We start from the raw sequence: 27,171 nt of genomic DNA, 5'->3' as shown, positions 1-27,171 counted from the left end.
AGGCACTTCCCTCTGGCCTCTCTAATACACCTTAAACTAAAAAGGGGATATCTATATAATGCATAAGAATAACCTCCAGGATAACCTCTGGACTCTATTTGAAATCTCTCAGCCACTGACACTTTATTTTGTCTCATTTCTCTCTTCTCTCTTTTGGTCAAGAAGATTTTCTCAATCCCTTGAAGCTGAGTTCCAGCTCATTCTAGGATTTCTGCCCCACATTGCCAGGGAGGTTTACACCCCTGGGAGTCATGTCCCACGTAGAGAGGGGGAGGGCAGTGAGTTTGTTTGCTTTATTGGCTGAGAGAGAGAGGCCACATCTGAGCAACAAGGGAGGTTCTCTGGGGTGACTCTTAGGCCTAATTTTAAGTAGGCTTAGCCTGTCCTTTGTGGGGATAAGTTTCATATGAACAAACCCCAAGATTGAGGGCTCTGCCTATTGCTTTGGTTGTCCCCAGTGCTTGTGAGAATATCAGGAATTCTCCAAATGGGTAAGTTGAATTTTCCCCCTTTCTCGCCATTACCCCAAGGGGACTTTACAAATACTTTTTTTTTTTTTTTAATTTTAAAATATGAATGACCATCTATTTTAAACACCCTTTGTTCTTCCTCATGCAAAAACGTTTTTTTAATGTGTGCGTTTAATCACTATCCTTGTACACTCTAGGCAATCCTAGATTATACCATCTCAGTCTTTATTGTCTATCTTTCCTTCTGGTTTCATATGTGCCCCCAGCCTTCATCCCTCTATCATTCTCACATGCAGCTTCATTCAGTGTACTTACATTATTGTGCTACAATCAGGTAGTATTGCGCTATGCATTTCTGAATTTTTACAATCAGTCCTTGTGCACAATCTGTATCCCTTCTGCTCCAGTTACCCAATCTCTACCCTATTTCTCTCTCCTGATGACCTGTGTTCTTAACTGAAATTCTCCAAGTTCATTCATTAATGTTAGTTCATATCAGTGAGACTATACTGTATTTGTCCTATTGTTTCTCAGCATAATGTCCTCAAGGTCTATACACATTGTTACATGCTTCATGACTTTATTTTGTTTTACAGCTGTGTAATATTCCATCATATGCATCCACCACAGCTTGTTTAACCACTCGTCTGTTGATGGATATTTGGGTTGTTTCCATCTCTTGGCAATTGTAAATAATCCCGCTATAAACATTGGTGTGCAAATGTCCATTGTGTCCTTACCCTCATGTCCTCTGAATAGATGACTAGCAATGGTTTTGCCAGGTCATATGGCAACTCCATACTTAGCTTCCTGAGGAACTGCCATACTGCCTTCCACAGCAGTTGTACCATTTGACATTCCCTCCAGCAGTGAGTAAGTGTGCCTCCTTCTCCACATCCTCACCAGCTTGTTTTCTGTTTTATTGATAATGGCCTTTCTGGTGGGTGTGAGATGATAGTTCATTGTGGTTTTGATTTGTATTTCCCTAATAGCCAGGAATGTTGAGCATCTTTTCATGTATCACAATTTTATTCCTTAAAAATGTTAGAGGGGTTGAACAGGGGAGCATTGGTATAATTGCCTTTCTTTGTTTTACCATAATTTTGGCTTGACCTAAATGATTATATGGATTTTATAGTTTTCACGTTATTTGAGGAGATGGATCTCTGCAGTATGGGAAGAAAAAATAGGAATTAAGTCTTATTTATAATTCCAGCTTTGATATAGTAAGTTCTTCTTAGTTCAATCTGGAAATATGCTACTGATATTTTTATGAAGATGGTTTTTAAATCTTTTAAGCCTCCTTGGATAGTTGAGGACTTGGCTTATAATACAGATAAATAAGAACCAAGTTGTTTTGGAGAAAAAGAATAGAACTTGATATTTTACCTAGATAAACCACACTATTTTTTAAATAAATTTATTTAACCTGGCCCAAGAAGGAAAACTAAAATTTTATTTTATCTGCAGCAAATTTTAAATCCCAATTTAAACTTTCATATTTACTCAACATATATTTGAGTTGCTTTCCATTGCCATTAGTTGATGATTACTCAAGAAATACAGGCTACTTTTTAAATCAGTCAAACCAAATAATCAGATAAATTTTCTGTTTAAGAAAAATTATAGTGCATCTTGAAACCTAAAATATCTTTTAAACGTTTTATTTGAGATAATTATAGACTCATTTGTAGTTCTAAGAAATAATACAGAGATTTTATATTTCCACCACCTGATTTCCCCCAATTGTAACATTTCATGTAACTGTAATATAATATCACAACAAGAAAATTGTCAGTGATACAATCCCTTGACCTTATTGGGATTTTTTCCCAGTTAAACATGCACTCATTTCTGCACGTGTGTATGTACTTAATGCTGTCTAATTTAACACATCTATAGATTTGTGTGAGTACCACTGCAGTGAATATACAGAACAGTTGCATCACAAGGATCCCTTGTGCCACCCTTTTATATCCACAGCCACCTCCCTTCTAATCCATGGCAACCAATGATCCAATCTCTACTTTTTACTTTTGTCATTTCAAGAATGTTGCATACAGATAACATCATACAGTATGTAACATTTTGAAACTGGCTTTTTCATGCAGCATAATTCCCTTAAGATCTATCTAAATGGTATCAAAAGTTCATTCCTAGTGTGCATAATGGTTTGGTGGTAGAATGCTTACCTGCCATGTGGGAGTCCATGTGCCAAAAAAAAACCTTCCTTTTTATTGCTGAATCTTATTCCATTGTATGGATATATTTTGGTTTATTTAGCCATTTACCCACTGAGGGACATTTGAGTTTCCAGTTTTTGACCATTACAAATAAAGCTTCTCTGAGCAATCACATAGAAGGTTTATGTAGATATAAGTTTCATTTCTCTGCGATAGATACCTAAGTGTACAATTGCTGGATCATATGGTAAGTGGATGTTTTGTTTTGCAAGAAACTTTTATTTTCTACAGTGTAATTTCTACATTAGTATTAGCAGTGGATGAATAATCCACTTTCCCTGCATCCTCATCAGCATTCATTGTTATTACTACTCTTTATTTTATCCATTCTGATATGTATATAAAGCATCAAGCATGTGTTATGTGTATGTGTGTTTGTGTAGACTCTTCTGTCACTCATCTCTGAAAATAAAAATAACTCAGTGGCAAACGACTTTCATTAGAAGTTTCTCAAAAATCTTATGTAAAGATTTCAAGCCTTCTTTAGAAAGGTCATTCCTGCAAAACAGATAAGCTAATTGGTCATAACTGCTGACCCAGGGTCAGACATCTTTATATATGAGCATCAGACACGGAATTTATATGTAATGTTTCCAAACCTACAAATCTATATATACCCTTCCTTCCTGAGGCCTCCCTAGTGCCTCTCTAATCCTTTGTTTCTCTTTGCAGGGCCACAACTTAACCTGTTGATTCTAAAGTTCAAAGAGATATAAAAAATAAGATCTCAGAGAACATATTTTAGTTTGTTTTCTAACTAAAAGCAAGCAAAACACCTTTGTTTCATTATGTATTCATTACCTGTAATTGATATCCTTTGGCTTGTAGTTCTAACTGTACCTGCTGGTCAGGTTGCAGAGGAGACCATAATTGAAGAGGAAGAGGAAGAAGCAGCAGAGAAATTGCCACTGACTAAGAAACCAAGGATAGAGAAGATAACAAACAGTGCGGAGGAAACCAAGGTAATGGTTTTTGCAGTGGTGGAAGGAAGATGAGAGAAAGAACTGGAAGCCGTAACCTATAAGGCCCGAACTCTTCTTCAACCTTTTGTCCCCTTTCTAGATATTCTATGATCAGGAATTTTTGCCTGGTTTGCTTTTACAGGAAGACAGTGAAAGAGAGCTGCTACAGCAGCAACTCCAGGAAGCCAATCGAAGAGCTCAGGAATATCGACACCAGCTCCTAAAGAAAGAGCAGGAGGCAGAACAGTACCGTCTCAAGCTGGAGGCTATGGCCCGGCAACAACCCAATGGAGTTGATATCACCTTGGTTGAAGAGGTGGCTGAGGTAGATGCTGTGATAGTTACAGAGGGGGAGGTAGAAAGAGAGGAACAGAAGTGATTGGGGCAGCAGAAACCATCGAGCCTCATACTGGAGTTTCCATGGAAACCATTTAATCTTAACATGCAAGGGCCACAATGTACTGTGCCCATTTTTTTTTCTCTTTTAAAAAGAAAATATGGGGGGCATACATTGTATAAAAATTAAGAATGTCCTTCAGAAGAAAACTATAGCAAGGTACAGTGCTTGGGCTCAGGAAGGCTCTCTGTGCAACTGGAAAATTCAAAACCAAATTTACTTAGGGGACAAAAGAATAAGGACCAGATTTGTCACCTCATATAATTGCTTTAAACACAGAGGTAACATAATGCTGGATGTTGTGGATTGATTGTTTTTAAAATAACTTTCTATTGAGAGATTTTAAGATAACATTCCTGGGGGGGTGCCTGAGTGGTTCAGTGGTAGAATGCTCGCCTTCCATGTGAGAGACCTGGGTTCGATTCCCAGATCATGCACACACACACCCAGACAACAACAATGACAACAACCAAAAAGTTAAAAAGATAACATTCCTAATATATATACACCCAGAGCCTTTAATAATCATACCACCAAGTGACCTGAAAATTTCCTTTGGGTTTATGATTTGTGTGTATTGAGGAAAAAAACCTATTAGGAGGGAGTTTAGAAGCAAACTTTGGTGAAGAGAGAAGGAAAATACTCCACTCCAAAGGAGGAAGTGCACCTAACTATTCTGAGTTAATTTCACTGAAAAGTAATTTGTGCAATTGCCTGACAAATTTGCACCTATTGTGTGTCATAGCTCAGATACCAGTTTGAGAAACTGAAATAGAGTTTTTTTAAAAACTGGAAAGGAAAGAAACCTTGTTTGTGTGGGAGAAGTATATTTAAAACCAAAATCCTCCAGGCTGTGCTTCCACAATGCTGGAATGTGGCCAAGAAGAGGCTTGTAGGGTTATGAAACAATCTGGTCTTAAGATATAAACTTTTCCCTGGCTGGAGTTTGTAGAATAGCAATCAGGAGGGTAGTCTTTTGTCAGAACAACTTGTTTCCAGACATTTCTTTAGATAGTATCAAATTAAAACTCTTTAATTTTATAAAATTTTGTTGAATTTTCTAAGTGTTATTCAGAACATGTGTGCCTTCCTTTCTGTGGAGCTTAGATGGTATGCTCTTCTATGCAAAACAGAGGGGGGAGAGGGAGAGACAGAGAGAGAGATGAATGCTGAGGATGTTGTGTAGTTTTGCTACCATTTGGTTTGGGATGAGTAAATTGTCCTGTTTCCTTAAGCACAGGCCTAATATAGAGCTCTATGTCTTACAGGGTTCAGTGCTTATGGGCAAAAGGGAAAAAACCGTCAGTGCCTTACAAACCAAAGATCCTGGCCAGTATTTTGTCTGCCTTCCTCCCTTCTCTTCCACATGCCTGCCCCACCACCCGGACCTTTACTAGATTTTCTTTGCATGTCAGCATGGAGTTTCTTTCAAAAGAAAGGAAATATGGCTGGAGAGAGAGGTTGAGGAGAGGTTACATTACAGAGGTCATTGCCTTTGAAATTGGGACCTCATTATTCTAGACTTGCTTTCTTTGTTGTAAATTAGAAGAAGAAACCAGAGGGGGATTGCCAAGTAAACATCTGAATGACTGTTTAGAATACTGTTTTCTTAATTAGTGATCACGGGGAAAACATGCATTTTTAATTTGGAAAAAAATTTGACAGCTATCATGGCTCCACTTACCTTGATTAGTGAAGTAATTTATTTGCTGTGTTTTTCCATAGGTACAGAATGATTTTGAACTCAAAATAGATTAAAAACATAATTCCCAAACCAAATTTAACAAACAGAATTGGGTATTAGAGGCTGTAGGCAAAAAGTCAGTTTTGTCCCAGGTTTCAGCACCAAAAAGAAAGAAAAAATCAGTTTTGAAATTAGTCTTGGCTACTGGCCACCTTAACTAGGTTTCTTCCACTGACTTGAGTACTTCCCAGATGATCAGAGATTACTTTGGATACTTGGGGCTGATGGGGGTGGGAGAATGCAGCACAGGGGCTAGGTAAGGATGAGGATGAAATTATGGTTATCTCCTGTCAGATCATTCTGTTCTTGTCATGTTTTTCTTTTTTCTACTTCCCTTTGGGGATCAGGTGCTAACAGAAAGCTATGTGCTCAATTGCAGAGCCTTAGCTTAATTAAAGGGACCAAGTTTCATTTCCAATGTCTTTTATTTATGTTCTTGATTTATATGTTGACTTTAATTCCTTTTTTTTTTTTTGTAGGTGGGTGGAGGTTAACTCTATAGATGATACTGAGGCCCAACCACCTTTCTCTGGGATAGCTAATGATTAGGGGCTGGGAGTGTCCCTTTAGTGCTCTTTTCTAAGTGCACAGAGTCCCAACTTCTGGGAGAAACTGTTTAGGAATTCTTATTTTTTTTCTCTAGGTGGCTATCATTCCAACCCTGCCCCCCAAATTCTTTAGTATAGCTCAAGTCATTTTTGATGACAGTCTCTGAGATAGGAGAGTTTGTTAGAGGAGAGTCGAATAGGAAGGGAACTGTCTGGAAAGGGGTGGTTAGCAAAAATGAATGTTTTTTTTTTTGGAATAGACCTGTTAGCATCCTAGAGAAGAGAAATAGGATCTGATTTCCTGTTGTATTGCTATGGGAAGAATGGTGCATTAGGATGCCTTGAATTATTCAAGTTAAACATTAAATGCATTAACAGCAATACAGTTTCATGATTTTGTATATCTTTCCGGATCAACCAGGGAAGTTGGATAAAGTTGCTTTAGATCGTCTGAGTTAGTGGATTCCAACTAGTTTATTAGCAAGGTTGAATTACAGAGAATCAAATAACAGTTCCCATTCCCCAGACAGGTACTTGAGCAGGAGAAATTTGGAGCTTAGGATGGTGGCCTACTTTAGGATAAAGCTGCTTTAACAATATCAGTATTAATGTCAGGAATTTTGAGACTCTAGTTTGCATTTTGGTTGTAAGCTTCTCCCAACAAGAGAGGAATATCTAAGTCTTGTATTTTTGTTCCAGGGAAATTAATTATAAAAATGCATTCCCTTCCTGTTACTACCTCTGTGGGATCTTAATTGTCTTGCCAGAGTTAGGGGTCTCTTTTCAGTGAAATATGGGAGAACTCAGCTTTGGGTTTTCTGTGTTTTTGAGCCCAGTGCCTTAAAAGACATTCCTTTTCTCTGTCAGATGTCTGTTTAATTATTTTTGGTTTTGCCTTTCCGTCTTCTTCAGCCTAACCATTGCATTAATTCATTTTTCTGTGCACTCAGTAACGTTAGGTATTTATGGCATACAAAATGTCTTTCTTTATATTGACATAAAAATAATGAATTTGCTAGTGGGCTTTCCAGTTGAAGTTAAGTTTTATGTGACCAGAGCATTTTTTAATACCCTTTCCGGATTTATGTTAGTGTGTGCTTTTATAAACACATACGGATTTTCCCACTTTTACTCTTTGAGGTTCAGCTCTAAATATTTTTATTTCATTAAACATAGAGTAAATTTTTAGGAGTCATTGAAATGTGCCAAAATAGGGTGCTGAAGAACAAAAAGCATCACCTTGGCCCTCTCTCTGAGAGATGCATCTGTTGGAGGGAGCTCTAAGCAGCAGTCATGAGAAAGCTGAGGAGCAAGGCTCCTGGGAGAGCCAGTACCTGGTTTGAAAGGGCTTTGTTTAGCATATAATGTGATGACACTGTGTGCTGGAAGATTCAGAGCAGTGTCCGAGGTAGAGGTGGGACTGCCCCTCTAGAGGGCAGACGTCCTTTCTACTCCTTGGCAGCTCTTTTGACTGGCACCTGTAAATCTTTTACACCTCAAACAGGAAAGAAACCCCAGAAAAAGAGCCATGGCGGAAGGAACAGACATTCTATATATCTGCTTTCCTAGTTTAGAAATAGCATGCTAGGGAGAAAGCTTGTTGTGGCTCTCTCCTGATATTAATGGGGCCTCCAGAACTAAAAGATTGGGGCATAAAGTGAACTTTTCCCAGAAGTGGGAAGTATTTCTGGTCCTATTTCATTGGCGAGTGGCCTCTTATTCCCTACTCCTGTGGGCAGACCTGTCTCTGTAGGAACAGAAAAAGAGTTTTAGAATGGAATATATGTCAAGACCACCTATGTCCTGCTCTGTTCTTATCTCTGCATTTTACATGATGAATATTTCTCCTTATGCCAATTTAGTTAACAAGAGACCAAGCGCAGGAAGGGTGTCAAATAGCTTTGAGTCTCTGATAGTGCCTTTTTCTGCGCCTCACTGGGATTAGGGGGTGGGGTGACATTCTTAGATTATACAGTAGCAATTAGTCTTGTTAATGGCAGGAAATTGTGATTCCCTATCTCTCTACTTTTTCCCCCCAACAACTTCTGCTACTGTGACCCCATTGTTATCTCAATGGGTCTTTTCCAGGTCTGAACTTAATTAGTAGATCATTTCTAATTAGTGGGCCTTGTCTCTTCCCTCTGTATTCCTCTTTCCCCACCACATATTATATGTTTATGCTGAAGAGATTTTTTCAGTGAATTAACCTAAGTCACACCCTACACCCTGTGCTCCCTCTTGGCTTCAGTCCTCTTTGCTCTTTCAACAATAATGGTAGCAACTCCCTTCCCTCCCTTTGTCCCGGGCACTCTCCAGGGCCATTTATGAAAGTTGGGGTGAGGGGAATGCCTGGAGTCTTCTCAGTTGCCCTTAGTTTTCAGGTTGCCTGACAGCTTTATGTACAGTATGTTTTTAGAAAAACTTAATTATACTTTTTAAATTTAGGATTGTAATGAAATAAGAGTTTGACTCTGATGAGCAAGTTTGTGTGTATGTATATCTGAGTGTGCACTGTGTATATATACCTATACGGATCTATATTATATATACAGTTTTTGTACTATCATTTAAAATAAAGATGTTTTTTAATAAAATGTCAGTCTTACCATTTCAGTGTGTCATTGAATTTTTTTTTTCATCTCCTGGGCACTCCCTGATCACAGATTTATCTCAATAGCAAGCCCTCCCTGTCCAACTGAGCTAATGAGGTGAGCATGGGGAGGGTTCTTTTTTTTCCCTGTAGGGATCTCTTTTTATCTTTTCATATCCTATGCATTGTTTTTATCTAGCTACCCATCTCAGCCTGATATTCTTGTCAGGCAGAGAAAGTTGAGGTAGAACTGAGGTGAGAATGAAGAGAGTTTTTGACTGTCTTGTTAAATTTACATGTCTACCTTCTTTGTCTCATCACTATCCGTCCCCCTTTCCCTAAAAGCAAATAGCCAAAGGAGAACAGGAGGTGAAGGAAATGATTCCAAGCCCTCATGTATGAGCAAATTCAGTACTGAGATGTGTGTGTATGTGTGCAGTGGGTGAGTGGACATCAGGCTCAGGGAGGCTTGGAAATAGCGGATTTCTTTTACTGACTGTTCAGCTATTCTTAGTTAATAAGTTGCTTCCTTCTATCTTGGTTCAATTCAGCACACATTTATTAAGCAGGTATAAGAGCAGGACTGTGGCCTAATCACCATGGATAGCCAGGGCTGAGGAGACCAATCTTGGGTGCCAGGTGGTGTCCCCATTGAGTGTGTTCTCTAAAGGTGCTCCTTGGCAATACGGATGCCTATCTGTGAAAAAGATCAGGGACACATGAGCACCTGAGCTCAACAACTGGAGTCTCCAGGCAGGCTCTCAGAGTCCATTTTAGGAAATTGAACACCTAGCATGTACTAGGCTGCATGTGGATAATTACTTGTTGGTAAATACACATAGCCAACAAAACTGAACACATTAATTACAAGGTACTTCTGGCAGCTACCTCATAATTGTACATGTAGTCTTTGCTGTGCTGACAGAAAAAGAGTAGAGACTTGAGAAGCTTTAAGAAGCAAAGAGATAAAGAGTCTTGTTGAATTCAAATTCAGGTAAATCATCAGGATATGGGAAGGATTGAAAGGAATAGGATAGAAACCTAGGGTTCTCTAAAAGGTAATATTCTTAAGTGATGGGAAAAACACATAAACTATGGCAACTTTTGTAAGATTTTATGTGAACTGAGCACTCCACCCCAGGAAGATCAGTAGGTAGAAAACACATGAAAGGGTTAAAGTAGAAGCAATCTAGTGATTACACCTGTGTAGGACTCGTGCAAGCTGTTTGGTAGGTAACAAGGTAAGTTAGTTCAGATTACAGGAGACTCCTAAGCATGTGTGGGGCTGCATACTGCTTCCATAACCAAGACTAAAATTTAAGAAAAATTCCTCATTGTGGAGGAAAGTGATGTTTGCGATAGGAGCCAATGTTAGAAATGATAGTAGTTACCATGTTTAACTATTGCTGTTATGTCTAGCAACAAGCTGCATAGACACATATATACTGATCGTTTAAGGTGGATATTATCTTCATTATATAGTTAGAAAAATTGGTTGTGATTTTGCCCAGAGTCAAACAGCTTACAGAAATTATTCTCATCTTTTCTAAAACTACAGTTTCTACACTGAGTTATAAGTATTCTTTTGCTATAATTTCTCTTCTAATCAGAGTACTGTCTTATTCACTTAACTTTGGGCAGTGTACTCATCTAAGGTTGCAGTTAAGAAATGGGGAGAAGAAACTTCTCCAAGTAGCCTTTCTTGGAAACCCCCGAAGTAAATTTTGCTCTAAAACTAATTCCAGGGATACCTTCATAGAGGTGCTGGCCAGCAGTGCTTGAGCAAGGAGAGTTTTATCCTGGGAGGCTGACCGGTAAGAACTGCATCAGTGGGCTTCCCTGGGCTTTGGCTTCAAATTGGATTCAACCAATATGGTGCCCTGTCAGGAGACTGGAAGGAGGGAGGAATGAGATCAGTGTATTGATTTCCCAGGCTCGCTCCCTTGGGGTCACCTTGGCCTAGCCATGCCATTTGGTTAATGTTCACTGCTCCTCTCAAAGCAGCACTCCCCTTCTAGGTCCCAGGAACCAGGAAATTGGAGAGATTACCTTTGTCCTTTCCAGCCTAAGGCTATTACTAGTCTAGTTACTGAACTATTCCTTGCCCTTACTTTAAAAAAAAAATAGATCGTCATTATTTTGAGCATTTCTTGGGACCTTGTCTGATACACCTGGTAAAGGTAGATAGATGATCTTATGATTCATAGGCTACAGGTTTTATCTATGTACTTGAACCTTATTCTTATACATCTAACCTTAATTTCTTGAGTCAGTAGTTCTCAAGGGTCAATTCTGGATTAGCAGAGAGTGACTCATACCCATTCCCAAGGGTGGCGGTAGCCTCAAGGAGACATAAATCTGAGAGGCAGTAATAGCTCAGGCCCCTGTGACTTAGCCCCCAAAGAGCGCAAGATGCTGAACAGCTTTTCAAGCTTTGTGACGGTGGAACCTTCTGTGTTTCAGATCCCCAAAGCCTCATACAAGCTGATAGATTCTGCCTGTTGGGGCCCTGGCTTCTCCATAACCTCCCAGGATGCCTCTGAGAAATCAGCTTAGAAATCCCTGAGGAGAAAAACTATACTCCTATTGGCAAATTCTGATTTTTCTAAAGACAAAGCTTGAAGTAATAGATTCTGAGTTTTTAATCAAAAGACTATCAGTAGGTTCTTTAATTGGGGTCATTTACTCCTCTATTGTCAGTGGTAATTTATTTGAAATCATCCTGTTAACTTACTATTCATTACTCTGTCCAGAAGTATTTTATGAGTATTTAAGAATTACTTTTTGGTAGTAGTCTACTTTATTTTGGGCAAATACTTTCTCACAAAGCACTTAATTGAAACCTATGCTTGTATAGGTTGTCATATATGTTCTGTCCATTCTTTACAAAAGAAACTGAGGTTCAGAGACGTTAACTGAATTGTCCAAGGTCACACACAGGCCAGTGAGTGGCAGAATTCAGGTACTGCTGCTCTCCCTGTAACATGGTTGCTTGCACTAACCCTGAAATGGTCTGAGAGTCCAGTTCAGACACTGGGCTAGACAGGTCTCCACCTTCTTAAAAATACTAATAAATGAACCTCCTTCACAATTAAACAACAACCAGGACTTTGACCTATAAATTGCTGGCGCCTGCAAAGGGTAATAAGGTTAAGTTTCAATTCGCCTGCAAAGGGTAATAAGGTTAAGTTTCAATTGCATGTACCTAAACCTGAAGATCATTTGCCCTTTTTTTGGGCAAGAACTGCATTTGTAAAATTTGTGCTTCAGAGGTCTGTAAAGGGCTGCATCCTGGAAATTTTGCCTTTCCTTGCTTTAACACCTTGAAGAGGATAATAAGGTCACGTGAGTCGAGACTGCCCTCTCCGCCCCGGCTCTCCCCCACGCGTAGGAAACTAGCTCTGCGCTCAGGGCATCTCGGTTTCACCAGGGCGCCCAAGGGCCCCTCAAACCCGGGAAATGAGCTCCGCCAGGGAGCCGGGCTCCCAAAGACAACGAATTAAGGAGTGAGGAGCGTTCCGAGAGCACTGAGAAACCTTGAGATAGAACCTATAAACGAAGGTTCTAAGGATGTAAAGGAAAAGGAACTGCTTAGTCAAAGTAGTTTTCCTTCTAATACCCAGCTCGGTCAGGAACAGCCCTAGGCGCACGTTCAGAGTGTTTTCCCTTAATTAGCATCCCGTCCGAGCCTCTCAACAACCCCATTTCACAGGCTGAAAACGGAGGCACAGGAGAGTATTCAGGGCCTTCCAGCCGAGGACGCTGGGGCGGCGAGTCCGGAGCAGGCTCCTAGCGCGGCTCGGACGGGGCGGTGGAAACGGCCACGCGCCAGCCACTGGCCTGCCTTGTAAATCCACAAAGCCGCCGCCGCTCCCGCGCGAGGTCTTAAGTGGCCTTAGCGAGAGGACTGGTGGGTGGAACAAGAGGGCCTGATGGCCCTACCCATTGGCTCGCGAGGTAACGGACGGGCATCTGCAGCCAACCCCGAACAGACTAAGGAATCAGCGCGACGGCCGCGCTGGGCCCGGCGGGAGGGAGCTGCGCATGCGTACAATGACGGTCGCCTCCCGCTACCTGACCCGGAAGCGCTCCTCATCGAACAGGGACAGGCTCAGTCCCACAGAGCGAAACGTCTGCTGTTTCTGCAGCCCACCAGCTGTTCCAGCCAGCTTCTTAGGACAAGATTTCCTGATGTGCGACTTCATTGTCTTTCACAGCAGCTTCATCTTATTTCCCCTAACATACCCCCGCTGCCCCACCTCCTCGTACACACATTGGCTACGACAGGGAAAAAACCCTTATTTTTCGGCCTAGAAAGTGCTGCGCCTCCGCGTGCGCTCCCCAGCCTCGCCTAAACCCCGCCGTGGTCCCCCGGGCCCTGGCTCATCCCCTCACGTCATTTCTTTGTTGTCTCCTTCAGGAAACTCCTGATTAACCCCGGTGGGCCTCCAGCCCTCCCAGTGACTCGGGAGAGCGCTCGGGACGGAGGAGGCGGCGGCGACGCCGGGGCAGTGGCGGCCCGAGCGCGGCGGCCGGTCCCCGACGCGCCCGTGCCCCGCGAGTGAAGGCAGGAGGCGGCTCGGGACACAGCTGTATTGGGAAGCGGAGGCTCCTACACAGTAGGAGGCCGTCCCGGGAGGCCCGAGGCCGGAACGCCAGTGCGTGGCCCCTGCCCGTCCCCCCGCCAGCGGCCCGCCGGGGGCCCAGTTCACGGAGGAGGCCCGGAGGGGCGAGTTAAGGCAGCGCGGCTGGGAGGGAGGGGGAAGTGGGAGCCTGCCTGTCCCCCCCAAAGCTGGCTCACTGAGGGGACGGGCGTTTCCTCTCCCACTCCTCTCTCGGGGACAGGGGAGGACAGTCAACAGTCAATAAATAAACCCGAGGCGGCGAGGAGGCGCCGGGGACTCGCAGAGTCCAGGGCGGCAGGAGGCGCGGCCCCTCAGAAGCTCAGATGGCGGCCGCTCGCGACGGCCGGCGGGGCCGGGGGCCCGACCCAGGGGGCCTTCGGGGCCAGGTGCGGCTTCTCCACGTCCACCCTCTTCAGGGCGCGGCCTCGATACCCCTCGGGCCGGCCCAGGTGCGGGAGGTGCCTGCCGGGGCCGCCTGAGGGGACCCGCGTGAGCAGGGCGGGGGGCGCCCGGTGCGGGGGGCAGGGCAGCCTGCGGGGGCCCCCGATGCCCAGCCGGGGGGCGGGGGCGGGCCGGACGCGGGGGGCGGCGCGCTGGCCCTCGGGGGGCACGTCCAGCCGCAGGGGCGGGGCCCGGTCGCGCGGGCGGGCGCGGGAGGCGACGAGGGGCGCGGCCAGGGGCCCGGGCGGCTGCGGCTCGGCCGCCCTCTTGGGGGGCTGCGGGCCGTGAAGGTAGCGCAGCAGTTCCTCCAGGGTGGTCACCTCCACGGCCTGCCCGGGGCGGTCGGGGGGCGGCGGCCTGACCAGCACGCGCGGCGCGGGGCCGCCCGCGGGGTTCCCGGCGCGCACGCGGCCCGGGCCCTCGGTGGCGTTGTTGCCGTTCTGGTTCCACTCCCAGGGCACCCCGGCGGCGCGGAGGCGCTTCACGGGCAGCTCGGGCGTGGACTCGGGCGTGGGCAGGCAGGCCAGCTCCGGCGGGGCCGCGCCCTCGGCGGGGGGCAGGAAGGTGGTGTAGAGCTGGGGCGCCGGCCCGGGGTCGCCGTCCTTAGGCGGGGCCGGGGGGTCCGGGCCGCCCCCGTGCAGCCGCGCCAGGCTGCGGAGGGAGAGGGCCCGCGGGAGCCCGGCAGTCTCGATGTCCTTATTCCGAGGTCGGTGCGCGCGGCGACAGGCGCAGGAGACCAGGAGGCCGGACACGGAGGCGCCCAGGGCGAAGGCTGCGGCCACGCTGGCCAGGAGGAGAGGGACCGGGACGGCGCGGGCGGCCGAGGCTGGGGGTAGGTCCCGGCGCACGCCTGCCGACCGAGAGGGAGGAGGGAGGCTCAGCGGGAGCGCTGCGGGCCGGAATGGCGGACCCAGAGGGGGCCTCGGCAGGTTGCGGGAGTCTAACTCGTCTCGCCTGCTGTTGCTCAGCTGCACCGCACACAGCCTCGACCTTTCTCAGGAGTCACCGCCCCTTCCCCTCAATGCACACAGCCGGTCACACTCCCCCATCCCAGCTCTGGCCCCTATAGCCATGCCAAGAGCAGCTGCCATACTTTGCCAGCGCAGAAGGAGGGCGGCCTGGGGCGCCCAGCTCTGGGGAGGGGAGTCTCCAAACAAGCATAGTGAGCACCAAACAGGAGTCAGAGAGGGGCTTAGAATTCTCCAAGAACCAGCAGCCCCACACCTCACTCTTACCCGCCCAGCCAGCCCCCTTACCCTGAGTGTGAGCTCCAAGAGTGGAAGACTGGGGCCGGGGGTGGGCATCACTGGGGGGGCTGGGGGTCTCAGGGGAAGGACCAGGACCCAGAAGCACTGGTGACAGAGACCAGGTCAGAGCCAGTGAGGTTCCTGCTCTCCACCTCTGACACCCATCCAGGGATCTCCCACCCTTTGGAACCCAGCCTCTACTTTCCTGTGGGAGTGGGGAAGGGCTCACCATGCAGGAGATTTCATTCATTTATTTGTTCAAAAACTATTTATTAAGCACCTACTATGTGCCAGGCACTGAGCTAGACACTGGGTGTTTGGAGGATGCTGACCCTTTTCTGAGACTCTCAGGGTGTTCAGCCAAGAGAACTGCTGCGGCCAGGGGGGCACAGACTGGAGTACGTGGAAGCTGAGCAAGGGAAGGGGAAGTTGGGACAGGAGGACTCACCATAGGTGGAATCCCCTAGGCCAGACTGACTCCCGGTAGCTCCATCTATGAAGAAGGAGAAAAGAAAAAAAAAAAAAAATAGGGGGAAGGATAGATGTGGGGGGAAGCTTGGTGAAGAACTGACTGGGGTGACTATACAGGAAGAAGGAAAGACGGGAACCCATGCCCAGGATGGTGCCTGAGGCCTTCAGAGCCACGGGCAGCTCTGACAATGGCTGCAGCCCGTCCTTTTGTTTACCTTGGCAGTCGCCATCCTCCGCGGACTCCAGGTCCCCAGCTTGATCCACCTCAGTCCTGAGAAAAAAGAGGTGGTGGATCGTTGCAGTTCTGCTTCTTGCCTTCAGCCCCCACCCTGGCCTCTCCTAGTGGTGGGGAACTTTCTTCTCAGGAGCCACAGGTGTCCCGCACTTACCCACCAGGTCCCCTGATATCCATACAGCCTCTGGAGCTGTGCCATCCACAGTACGGGTCCTGAGAAGCCCGACAACTCCTAAGGAGAATTGAGTCTGTCGAGGCTCCAATCACCTTCCGTCCCCTGCTTCTTCCTCTCTCTGCCCTACAGGAAGCCCCCAGCCCCGACCCTATTCCTGACCCTGGTTATGCCTACCCACAAAATGCTCGCGGCAACTTTCCCCTCCTCCCCACAAAGCCTGCCCGGCCAAAAGCACCTCTCACCTCCAACAGGCCCCGTGCTGGGCACAGCGACTGAGAGGGAGGTAGACGATACAGCCAGAAAAAGCCACAAAGAGCCTATGACCCTCAGTGTCCAGCTCCAGCCCCATGACCCGCTGTGCTGTTTGGGCTGCCCGCTTCCCGCTGCACCTGGGGTGAGGCCGGAAGGAAGCAGGGGTAGGCAGCTGAAGGCTCCCTCTTCCCTAGGCGAGGTGAAGAACAGAGGTGGCCGGGAGGATGCAAGCAGCTGAGCACAACCCACGGAGCTGGGGCTCCTGAGTGGTCGGTCACCCGGCCTCTCCAAATCGTCCGGCCTTCTTGCAAAGCCCCTTTTTCTACTCTCACCTCCTGCCAAGCAGGAGCCCATGTTGGAGTTTCCCAGCCCACACCGGCCTCCCACGGCCACCTCCCGTTCCAACCCTGCTCTGTGGAGGGCAGCCCTCTGAAGGCCTCACCGGGAGGCGCTGTAGGCATCAATCTCTTCCAACACGATGGGCTCAGGGCTCGCAGACCGCCCCCCCGCAGGCAGCACCTTCAGCACTGTCCCATCATTGGAGCCAAGGAACAGGACTGTGGTGTTAGCATAGGGACCAGCCGTCCCGTCCACAGCTATCTGGGTCAGTAGGGCCCTGGAAGGATGGATCAGGGTGACTCGACAACGATGTGGAAGCTTGAGCATTTGAAAGGCAGCCCAGGCGTCCTAGCACCCGCTCCTGGGTCTTCCCCCACGCTTCAGGGTTTAGTTCTCTCCCTTACTCTTCCTCTCACAATGCAATGTGCCTTGCGGGATCAGAGAAGGAGGAGGAATCTGGGGAGTCTTACTTGCTGGTGAGGGTGAGCAGCGGTTGATGAGTGGCAGGTGGCACAGCGGGGTCTAGCAGTGGGTGAGCCTTGATGAAGGTCAGGACATCATCAGGAAGGTCTCGAGACGAGGGGAACGCAGCAGCTTCACCTATTCCCGCACAGGACCCCGGCCTAGAGGGCACACGGGAAGGAGCAGCCCGAGGGTGAGGAGGCAGGCTCACCTAGGGCTCCGTGCCCCCCCCCCCCCCCCACATGACTGATGACCCTGGCTCCCCCTACATACAGCAGGTCGCACCGTTGCTTCCACTCCCGATGTAGCCCTCCAGTCCCGCTGCCCACCTCTTCTTGGAATCTAGGTTGGGGGCCTCCAACCCTGGGGTCTCTCCTGCAGTCAGACCACTATGGTTTCCCACCCCCACCCCCTAAGCTTTGGACACCTTAACCACCACCCCCACTCCCATCTTGGGAGCAGATTCTACTTGTTTCTGCTCTCTCAAAATCCATCCCCATGCTGGGTACCTGGGTGAGGGGACTCTGTCCTCGGACACGGGGGTCCAGGCCCCATCCGGACTCCGCTGCTCCTTGAATTTGCCCTCAAACCCACGCTCAATATCGTCCAGGTAGAAGGCGCACACCGCAGAGCCTGGAATGCTGAACAGCCAGAAAAGGATGGTGGGCTAGGCGTTGGAAGGGGCCGCACGGTTCTTCCTGGGTAAGAGGTGGGGTTACCCTTCATACACTGCGCTGGGAGGTGGAGGCTTGGGAGGTGGGAGCCACCGGGAGCTGGGCTAGGAAGGAAAAGGTGGGCAGAGCAGCAGCCTGGCCTTGAACGGCGATTCCTTTCACCGCCTGACGATAGTCTCTGGAGGGGGAGCTTGGAGAGTGCTGGGGCAGGGGACAGACAGGCCATGCCGGCCAACCTGATGCCCACCTATTGGTCTGCGTGGTGAAGACCCCAAAGAGAGCAGAGCGACCTTGGAGGTTCACAGGCCCAGTCATGGCCTGCAGGACATCAAAATAGAAGGTTGAGTCCCCAGGGACGGAGCAGTTGAGCCGCAGCTTCAGGAAGGACGTCCAGTGGCGGTCCAGGGCCCGCGGGGAGCCGCCCACGTCGCGCTTGCACACGCGGGCCACGCGGGAGAACTGCACCTGTGGGGGGCCGTAGGGCCAAGTGGGGGGAAGCAGTGTTGCACATTTAGAGCACCGAGAGGCAAATGTCGGGGGTCAAAACAAAGGGCACAGTGCAGGTGAGGGGCCCAGCAGGATATGGAGGCGAGGCCAGCGGGCTGCTCCGTGGTGCTGAGGTTAGCATCAGGAACTCTCCCCTGACCCAGACCAGCTCTGCAGGATCCCCTGAGCCTCCGGCCCAAGCCCCTCCTTGCTCACCCTCCCCAGCCCAAGCCCCTCCTTGCTCACCCTCCCCAGCCCAAGCCCCTCCTTGCTCACCCTCCCCAGCCCAAGCCCCTCCTTGCTCACCCTCCCCAGCCCAAGCCCCTCCTTGCTCACCCTCCCCAGCCCAAGCCCCTCCTTGCTCACCCTCCCCAGCCCAAGCCCCTCCTTGCTCACCCTCCCCAGCCCAAGCCCCTCCTTGCTCACCCTCCCCAGCCGGGCGTCCTCCACAGAGACCTCTCGGAAGAAGAAGTAGACATGGTCTCCGTGCTCCAAGGCATGGACGAAGTGCGGCTCTGAGGGGGGGGTGGTGGCAGCAAAGGGAACGGTAGAGCTTCTGCACCTGCCCAGAGACCCCTGGCCCCAGGCTCGCCCCCAGCACCGCCGGGTGCCGGCGCCCCCGTGCCGATCCTCCCCCCCAACCTCCCCCCGCGGCCGGCCGCCGCCCTCCCCCAGGCCTGCCCTGACCTCGGAGCCACTTGGAGTCGTACTTGGCGGAGCGGAGCGCAGGCTGGGGACCCAGGCTCCTGTAAACCACGGCGTCGCTGGCCTGGAAGTCCGCGGCTGTGGCCGAGTACAGGCTGCCCTCTGGGGGACAGGTGGCAGGGACCAGGACACGGTCAGGAGTGTGTCCTGGCTCGTCCTGGGCTTCCCACACCCCTACCTTGGCCTGGGCCCGCCCCTTCCTCTAACCCTCCCTCACGGGACTGGAGAAGAGACCAGGCTGGGAGACGGGCTAAGCTGAGAGCGCCCTCCAGCCTCGTGCCTCCGTCCTGACTCCCAGGTCCGCACCTGCGAAGACAGCCACGTTGGACTGGGTGGCATCAAAGGGGCAGCGGGCCTGCCCGCTCAGCTCCTCACCCTCCTGCTGCAGGGAAGCTATCTGGGGACAGAGAGAGCAGATTCTGGGAACCCTTGGGGTCTCGGAGTCTGACTTTAAAGCCCACTTCTTCAGGCTCCTTTGCCTCCTTCCCCGTCCCACCCTCACCCTCTGGGGACACCCATCCCTCCCCACTCAGTTGCTGGTCCCGCTCCAACAAACGGATGGCCCATTTGGGCCCCCCTTCCCCCTCCCCCTGTACCCCATAGCTGCGGCAGGTGGGGCTGAATGAGTTTGTCCCGCAGGCAAGGAGCGTCTGGGAGTCCCAGGGGAGAAGAACACGGATGTAGTTGTAGCACTCGTCCTAGAAAACCCCAAATTCCAGGTCAGTGGCTGAGGTCCCTGGGAGTGGGACTAGGGGTCCCAGGCAGACCAGTGAGAGGCAACGCCCAGCCGGGCCATCTGTCAGCTCTGGAGCGTGGGCAAGTCCATCCCGGCCTCTCTGAGCCCCACTGTTCTTTTTCCGGGAAGCATGGAAGGGAAGCTAAGGATCATTATTTCCCTTCCCTTCCCACGCGCGCTGGTCCGGCATGGGAGAGCTGTGTGGGAGACGGGGCATGCTGGGGACTGCCTGGACACAGCCTAGAGGCAGAGAACTCTCCTTCCCTCGAAATCCCCATGCGGGTCCTCACCGTCAGCTTCCCCCGCACGGCACAGTTGCGTACGTCTTGGCTCCTCCACGTCAGAAACTGCAGGAGGAGGAGAGGGAAAAGCATGGGCCCCGCCGCCCTTCATGGTTCCTTCCCGCCCGCTGGGCCCCACTGCAGCCCCCCAGCCTCATCACTGGCCGCCTCCCACCCAGCCCCGCACCTTGCTGGGCACCAGCCCCTCCCCTTCTTCTTGGACTTGAAGATCGAAGGAGAAAACGTGGTCCCTGAAAGGGCAGGGAGGGAGGGGTCAGAGCCAAGCCAAGGCACCCACCCAAGCTCTTTTCCTTCAGCAGATGGGGGACAAACAGCGCGGCCCTCTGGTCCCGTATTCTCCCCCTGACCCCAGGCCTTGGCATCTGTGCTCTGGGTGCAAACATGTCCCATGGCCTGTGCCCCTGCGTGTGTCCCTGTGAGGTGCTGCAGCGGCCATGCAAGCCCCATGCCCTAGGAGCACGCATGTCCGCCCCACAACTGTGCCATGGTGTTTACCGGGCAGCCACCAGCAAGGTCCGGTTCAGGGTTAGGAATTTCTGGAAGTCCAGCCCAAGTTCGGCAGCCACAGCATCATCATCCAGGCCCCGGAACCAGGATGATGGGGACGCCCCTGGAGGACACGGAGAAGCGGGGAGCTGAGGGCCAGCCAGATACCACACATCCCCCCAACACCCTCCCCAACCCATGAGAGTGGGAGCAAGCCACCCGGCTGTGGCCATGAGGGGTCTGCGAGGTGAGGTATGAGTGCCCTGGGGCTATTAATAATACTAAGAACAGTTTAACCTGGGCAAGCGCTGTACTAACACTTGGGACGCACCCTTCATTTAATACAACCGCCCTAGGAGGGGCACTCACGGTGGCCCCACTTCCCACAACAGAAGCCTGAGCTCAAAGCCGTTAAGGAACCTGCATAAGCTCTTTGAGCATGGCGGTGGCTTCCAGATTCAGATCTAGGTCTGTCAGAGCCCGGTGCCTTTTCAGAACTGCTTTAGGGCCCACCCTGGGCACCGACTCATCTTGAAGCATTTACTCCTGCCAGCTCCCCACAGCCCCTCTTTCTGCAGCCTCCCCTCGAGGTCCTGCAGGCTCTCCAAGGTTTCCGCCTCTTCCGACCAATCCTAGCATCCACCTGACTGTCCGCCTGACATCACCACAGTCATCAGAGCCCAGGGGCAGCCCTGAGCTCAGGGAGAGATGATTTAACATTTGCATAGCACTGAGAACTGCGTCTGCACATTTCAGTGTTTGCTGTTCTTATTTGTCCCCCAGTAGTTCCCCCCATAACCTAACTGCAGTTCCCCTGTAGGCAAAATTGCTCTCAATCCTATGTACATAACCGGAGCCTGTACGTAAAGGTTCTTCTTTAAAAAAGTGGGTTTCTGGTTCCTGTCATGGTGAGCCCAGGCTTGAGGCTGGTCGGACAACTGGGGGAGAGGAGGTAAGTCCCAGGCCTGCATTTCGCAGCTGGTAATAATAGCAAACACATATAAAGCACTTACTTGGTGCCAGACAGTGTTCTCAGCACTTTCTGTGTACTGCCTCATTTATCCCTAAATAGTGCTATGACCTGGAATACTAACATTCTCACTTTGCAGACGAGGAGACTGAGGCAAACCGAGGTTTGATAGCTGGGCCAAGGTCACACAACTAACGGGCAGCTCAGCACAGGGGCACATGTGCTCGGGTTTGTTTGGGCTGAGAGTCCACTCAGGGAGGAGACGTGCCTGACCCGAGGGGCCGGCTCTGTCTGCCTTTCTGTACCCCTTTGCTGGTCAGACTCTTGGCTTCTTTGTGGCTGGGAAGCTCGCACCACCTGGCCTCCCACGCAAAAGCCTCTACTTGCGGACGCATGAGCTCATGCACAGGGGCACGGTCCCAGGACACTCACCTTGCAGGTCAGAGGTCAGCAGAGGGAGGGGGTCCTGGGGAAAGGCAGCCTGGGTATGGGGGAGTGAGAGCAGCAGTAGCAGTAGCAGCAAGGGCATGGAGCAGGGGGCACGGGGCATCCTGGGCGGGGCCACTCAGGCCCCAGGGGGTGCCCCCTCACCCATATGCTGGCCCTGAAAGAGAGACAGAGAGATGTGGGGGAGGAGGCCAAGTTACCCCACCCCTGAGGACGCAGGGCTCTTCCTCTGGTCTGTCCCCAGGAGGCCCTGTGGGGTGGGGGAACCGCTCTCCCTGGCACCGCTGCAGGCCTGCCGGCTGTCACCGCCACTCAAGGCCCTTCCCTCTCCACTGGCCCAGGCTGGCCGGTGTGAGGCCGGCTGGCGATGACCCACTGAGGACAGGACCCGGGCCCTCTCCCAGCCTTCTCACTCGGCCTTTCCTACTCCCGAGGTCTGGGACATTTGGTAGGTGACACCTTCTGGCATCCCTCTTGCTATCCCCTTCTCAGCTATTATTAGACACTGAAGCCCTAAAATTAAAAATAGTGACTCCCTGGCACTGGGAGAAGGAAGAGGGCATCATGTCTGCTTCCCCCTCCCTTGCAGACCACCACACCACCTCGGAGCAGGGCAGGCATGGTGCCTGGGCAGCGGCAGCTGTGCACGACCACCCTCTCTCTAAGACGGAGGAAGAACAGAATCTTCCTCAAGAGGGGAACAGCCTGGGGTCATGGTCCTGGTCTCAGTTCCCGCTTCATGGGCCCTTCCCAGGACTGGGAGAAGCTGGGTAGAGTGGGGAGGTAGAAGGGGGGCTGTCTTAGCCAAAAATGAAGCTGCATCAAAGCCAGATCAGAAGCTAAATTTAGCGCTGGCTGCAGCTGTTTCTCTGACCACTGTGCCCCCTTCTAGCCTCTCTAGCCCCCGTTCCCTCCCGGCTCCTAAGAACCAGTGCACGTACGTGGGGGGAGAACGGACCCACCCCTTTCCAGGAGCCAGGGACAGAAAGGGCTACAGAGGTGAGGGGAAATGGCTTAGCATGCCCCTTTCCCTTCCTTCCCTCATCAGGCCGCCTCTGAGATTGAAATATAAATAATTCAATGGCAGGCAGGCAATTGTAGCCCAAAGTCCAGGAAAAGATGGGTATGGTGGAAGGGATGGTGAGCCAGCCTTCCTTCCGCCCATGGGGGCCCAAGCCGCCTGCCCCTGGATGCACAGCGGGAGGTACAGGCCAGCTTCCTGCCTTCCCCTGAAATTGAAGTGAGGGGCTGAGCAGGCTCTGGAAATCAGGTCAGCAGGCATGAGAATCCTCTCCTCTGTGAACAGGCAGCTACCCTTCACCAGTCTTCCCTTACCTATCGCCCATGCCCCTAAAAGAGACACCCGGGCGTCCTGGACCAGCCCCCTTCCATCCCCTTAACAATTCCACTCCTGGAGCCAGAACCCAGTTTCCAAGTACCCCCCCCCGTCCCCCCCCCCGCCCCACCCAGCGTCACTGGGGGGAGGCTGACGTCAGGTGGGGCCCAAGAGAGCTGGAGGAGGGAACGGGTGGGAACACCTAATGATGCCCCCGCCCCAGGGGCAGATCTAATGCCCCTCTGGTGCTGAAGGCCGAGCTGCCCTCACCCGCCCGGGCCCGCCAGGTTCCGGATGCTGGCGCTCCCAGAGGAGAAAGGGACATGGCTTGTCTCTGATCCTCCTTCTGCCCCCTCCCTCAAGTTGCCCTGGGCAACTAGCATCTTCACCCTGGAAACAACTTTGGTCTCCAGCAAGTGGGGAGAGCGGCCAGACTATCCTGTGGCTCCCTGACCCCGGCTTCTTCCACCCCCCGCCCGCAGGAGCCGCTGCCTTTCCCTTACCTGGGGTGGCGACTCTTCGGGGGGCCTGAGGAGAGCAGAAGAGCTTGGACCTGACAGAAGGGGAAGAAGAAGGGAAGACGGAGTTATGCCTTCTCTGCCACATCCCTCGGAAGCAGATGTGAAAATTCAGGAAAAGTCTGCTGAGGCTGGGGTGGGGAAGACGCTGCCTGGAAAGCCAGGGGCTGCTGGGACTTGGGCTTGGTTACAAAGGCCCAGCGTCGCAGGGACACTTCATGTCAGGGATGGGAGGGCAGGAGCCCCAGCCAGATACTCCCGGAGCTGCATGACCAGCCTTGGGGAAAGGGGCCACTGGGAGTTTGTGGGGTATGGCGGCCACTCCCACATTAAAACCCCGGAATCCAGCAGTCTTCTTAGCAATAGCGCCCTGGCTGGGGACAACGGAGGCTAATTTGCATCTCATTTACATGCTCTTCATTTCATCAGGCAAAATGCTCTAATAGCAGCACCCCAGTCCCTTCTTTTCTTCCCTGAGAGCAGGCCCTGCTGCCCTCCCTTGCAGTCTCTCTCCTGTCACCAGCTGAGGTCGGACTAGTCCAGCCTCTAAACCAGGGGACTGGCCCCCGCTTCGCCCTCCGGCCCCTCCAGGGTACAGCCTGAGAACCTTCCAGCAGCATTCCAGGGGCCTCGCCTGCACCCTGGCCTAGGGCAGGGCTCACTGGGCCCTGGGAGCAGTCCCAGCTGCTTCCTCCCCTCCAGGTCCCCCCCTAGGTGGGCAAAGGAAGCACCCCTTCCTTCCCTCCCCCCAGCACACAGGCACCTCTGGGGGAGCCTGGAGAAAAGGAGACGGGGTGGGGACAATGGCAGGAAGCCCTCGGCCTGGTCGCCTGCCCGCCCCAGGACTTTCCTGGGGGCGGGGGCCGGGGGGAGCGAGGGCCGCGGAGCTGGCGCGTTCCCGCGGGAAGACGCCTCGCCCGCCTCGCGGTCTCGGGTGGGCACTTGGCCTTCCTCGTGCCCGGCACCCAGCGAGGATGATCCAGTGTCTAGAGCCTCGCACGCGGGGCCCGAGGCTCGACGTGTTTCCCCCTCCCTGGCTCTGGGGCTCCGAGAAGGGGCGGGAAGCAGAATCCGGGCCGGGACCCGGTCCCAGAGCCACGTTAGCGGGAGGAGGGGCTGGAGGGCCTGCGGGCGCTCGGGGTGCGGGGCCGGGACGCGGGGCGCCGGGCCGGGGTGCGCGACGGCGGGTCTTCCAGGCCGTCGAGCAGGGCCGGACCCCGGCCAGCGCCAAGCGGGGTTCGCCGACTCGGGATGGGGCGGCCAGCTCGGCTGCGCCCCGGCAGACCCCAGCCTAACAAAGCTCGGACCAAGGAGGATGAAGGAAGAGACGCGCGCATGGGGCCGGGGTCTCCAGGACCCCGTTCCTTGACACGGCGCCGCCGCCCCTCGGCGGGTGTAGGCTCCGCCGGCACCAGGAGAGGGGCGCAGCGGTGACCCGGGTCACTACGCGCCCCCTTCCCAGCCCTGCAGCGACATCGCGAGTATCGGATTTTCGGTGGGTCTCGACACCTCAGTTTCCCTGCCTGGGCGGGAAGAGGCCAGGTCTGGCACCCTCGGGACGATGCGCGCCTCAAAACGATCCCGGTGCGCGCCCCCAGCCCAGGGGACTCGACCCGGAGAAAGCACAGCCCGAAGCGCCCCGATAGTGCGCCCTCGGCCCCCGCGCCCCGGTGCACCCCGACTCGGGGTTCACGGCGCGCGGCCTGCCCCGGGCGCCCCCCGCCCCCCGTCCCCGCCCCCGCCCCGGGTACTTGCTCCGGGGCTCGAGTCGGCGGGGTCGAGCTCGCAGTGGGCGGGCGGGGGCCGCGCGCCGCGCCGGGGCTGCGCAGGCAGGTGACCGGCGTCCAGCTGGATGGAGCCTGGATGCGGGATCCGGGGCGCTGCGGGGCCGGCGAGACCCGCCGCCGCGCCTCGACCCCACTCGCGCCGCGGCTCCGCGGAGGAAAACAATGCGACCGCCCCGAGCTCGGGCCCGGCCCAGCGCCCCTCCCGCTCCGTGGGCCCGCCCCCGGCCCGCCTCCGAGCGCCGCGGCCACCGCCTGCCCCGCGCCGCCCACCCGCCGCCCGGCTCGGGGCGGGCACTCCGGAGCCCCGCCCACAGGGGTGGCCCTGCCGGGAGGCTGGCCCAAGACGGGGACGCGGACCCGCGGGCGGTCGCGGAGACCCGGGCTGGGGAGGACGCACGGAAGGGGAGACCGGCTGGGAGCCGAGGGGTCCCAGCGTGAACCAGGAGAAGCGCCGCGGAGACAGCTCACAGGGAGGAAGGAAGGGACGCTGGGAGAGGAGACGGGAAACCTGGGGGCCCCGGCCGGCCGGGCGGGCTGAACTTTAGGGCCAGGGCCACAGCACCTCCCTCCCGTCCCCAAGGGCTCCACCGCCTCTGGCCCTGCTCACCCAGCCTCGGGTCCATCTCAGCCCCCTCATTTCCACCCTTGCGCCTCCTCAGGGTCTTCCTGACCCCAGCATGCGCCCCCCCCCCCCCCCACACACACACTGTCAAAGCTGGGTGGGCTCAGGCCACTGGGCCAGGACCTAAGGACCCGGGAAGCCAGGGTGGCTGGAGGGCAGGTTATTGGCTGATGGAGGATGGGTGAGAGGAGTCGAAGCCAAGTGACAGATGTGGGGATAGACAAACTGTCTCAGAATCACACAAAAAGAGGAGTAACATGGAGAGAGGGAGAGAGGGAGGGAGGGACTGGAAGAGAGAGAGAGCCGCAGAGCTTTTCTGCCCTACAGCACTGGCCTGATAATGCCCCATATTTCTTCAGAGCACCCCAGCCATCCCTCCTAACAGCAGAACTCTCTCGCCATCCCTGCCCTCCATAAAGTATCATTGATTCTGGGAATGCCAGCTTGGAAGAAGAATGAGGCTACCTCAGATGCACTGCTTGGCTCCCACCTTGGTGGGATTCTTTCCCGCGTGGGGTGGGGCTGGGACAAAAGACATTTTCAAAATTCCCAGAAAAGTGGGTGGCCTGGGAGACACTGGCATCCTTAGATTGTTTTATCTGAATGGGCACTTCCCCCACATTCTGGTCTCTGGACTGGAGATCAAAGATGAGTGTGGGAGACACAGATAGAGAAAGCCAGGTGAACAGTGAGATAGCAAGTCAGAAACGATGGAACAATGCCTTTGCAAGATTAACCTCTGAGGAATCTTGGGTCCAAGACAATTCAGTGAACAGTTGTGTCTGTTTTAAAGGCTAAAGAGAGGAGAAAGACAGAAGCACTCAGAGGTTGAAAAAAATCTCCCCAGCTCCCTCCCCAGGACCTAGAATGTAATAGGTCCACAATATGTGCCTGTTGAATA

At 52.5% G+C, this 27,171-nt stretch overlaps 3 protein-coding genes and 1 long non-coding RNA gene across 20 annotated transcripts in view; 2 read left to right on the top strand and 2 right to left on the bottom strand.

The window, feature by feature from the left end:
* Positions 1-8,974, top strand: part of GABPB2 (GA binding protein transcription factor subunit beta 2) — a 45,944-nt gene extending 36,970 nt beyond the window's left edge. For 10 of the 12 annotated variants that reach the window (XM_077156065.1, XM_077156062.1, XM_077156061.1 and 7 more), the window contains 3 exons: positions 3,542-3,675; positions 3,818-4,000; positions 5,341-8,974. In XM_077156065.1, the coding sequence (XP_077012180.1) occupies positions 3,542-3,675; positions 3,818-4,000; positions 5,341-5,469 (446 nt within the window). In that variant the 3' untranslated portion in view covers positions 5,470-8,974. Of the gene's footprint in view, positions 1-3,541; positions 3,676-3,817; positions 4,363-5,340 lie in introns of those variants that run through there. The other 2 variants (XM_077156067.1, XM_077156066.1) reach the window with 1 other exon arrangement.
* Positions 6,270-13,450, bottom strand: LOC143679782 (uncharacterized). Its single transcript, XR_013173946.1, has 2 exons — positions 10,706-13,450; positions 6,270-9,651 (listed from the first exon to the last, which is right to left on the bottom strand). It is a non-coding gene; the product is annotated as an uncharacterized LOC143679782 (long non-coding RNA).
* Positions 13,451-13,533: 83 nt separating this feature from the next.
* On the bottom strand, positions 13,534-24,768 carry SEMA6C (semaphorin 6C). Of its 2 annotated transcripts, XM_077156053.1 has the most exons (19): positions 23,847-24,768; positions 21,993-22,164; positions 20,600-20,714; positions 20,271-20,334; positions 20,093-20,149; positions 19,663-19,764; positions 19,373-19,463; positions 19,049-19,168; positions 18,788-18,876; positions 18,123-18,340; positions 17,711-17,842; positions 17,210-17,362; positions 16,843-17,016; positions 16,391-16,537; positions 16,128-16,205; positions 15,954-16,009; positions 15,716-15,760; positions 15,277-15,372; positions 13,534-14,870 (listed from the first exon to the last, which is right to left on the bottom strand). In XM_077156053.1, exons 2-19 carry the CDS (start codon positions 22,108-22,110, stop codon positions 13,891-13,893), a joined length of 2,835 nt encoding a protein of 944 aa, XP_077012168.1. In that variant the 5' UTR covers positions 22,111-22,164; positions 23,847-24,768; the 3' UTR covers positions 13,534-13,890. The 2 variants fall into 2 exon arrangements, with proteins under 2 accessions (XP_077012168.1, XP_077012169.1); XM_077156054.1 differs by lacking the exon at positions 15,277-15,372.
* Positions 19,038-24,707, top strand: LOC143679780 (uncharacterized). Of its 5 annotated transcripts, XR_013173942.1 has the most exons (5): positions 19,038-20,842; positions 21,881-21,999; positions 22,252-22,455; positions 22,597-23,006; positions 23,826-24,705. XR_013173942.1 is itself a non-coding variant. In XM_077156068.1 (4 exons), the coding sequence occupies exons 2-4, from the start codon at positions 22,627-22,629 to the stop codon at positions 23,898-23,900; spliced, it is 333 nt and encodes a 110-aa protein (XP_077012183.1). In that variant the 5' UTR covers positions 19,038-22,455; positions 22,597-22,626; the 3' UTR covers positions 23,901-24,706. The 5 variants fall into 5 exon arrangements, 1 of the variants encoding a protein (XP_077012183.1); XR_013173944.1 differs by adding an exon at positions 23,095-23,277 and having other exon boundaries at positions 19,038-22,455; positions 23,826-24,707; XR_013173943.1 differs by having other exon boundaries at positions 19,038-22,006; positions 23,826-24,704.
* Positions 24,769-27,171: the final 2,403 nt, after the last annotated feature.

This window comes from Tamandua tetradactyla, chromosome 4 (assembly GCF_023851605.1).
Source record: "Tamandua tetradactyla isolate mTamTet1 chromosome 4, mTamTet1.pri, whole genome shotgun sequence".
NCBI lineage: Eukaryota > Metazoa > Chordata > Mammalia > Pilosa > Myrmecophagidae > Tamandua > Tamandua tetradactyla.
This window is presented reverse-complemented; position numbering and strand designations above follow the sequence as displayed.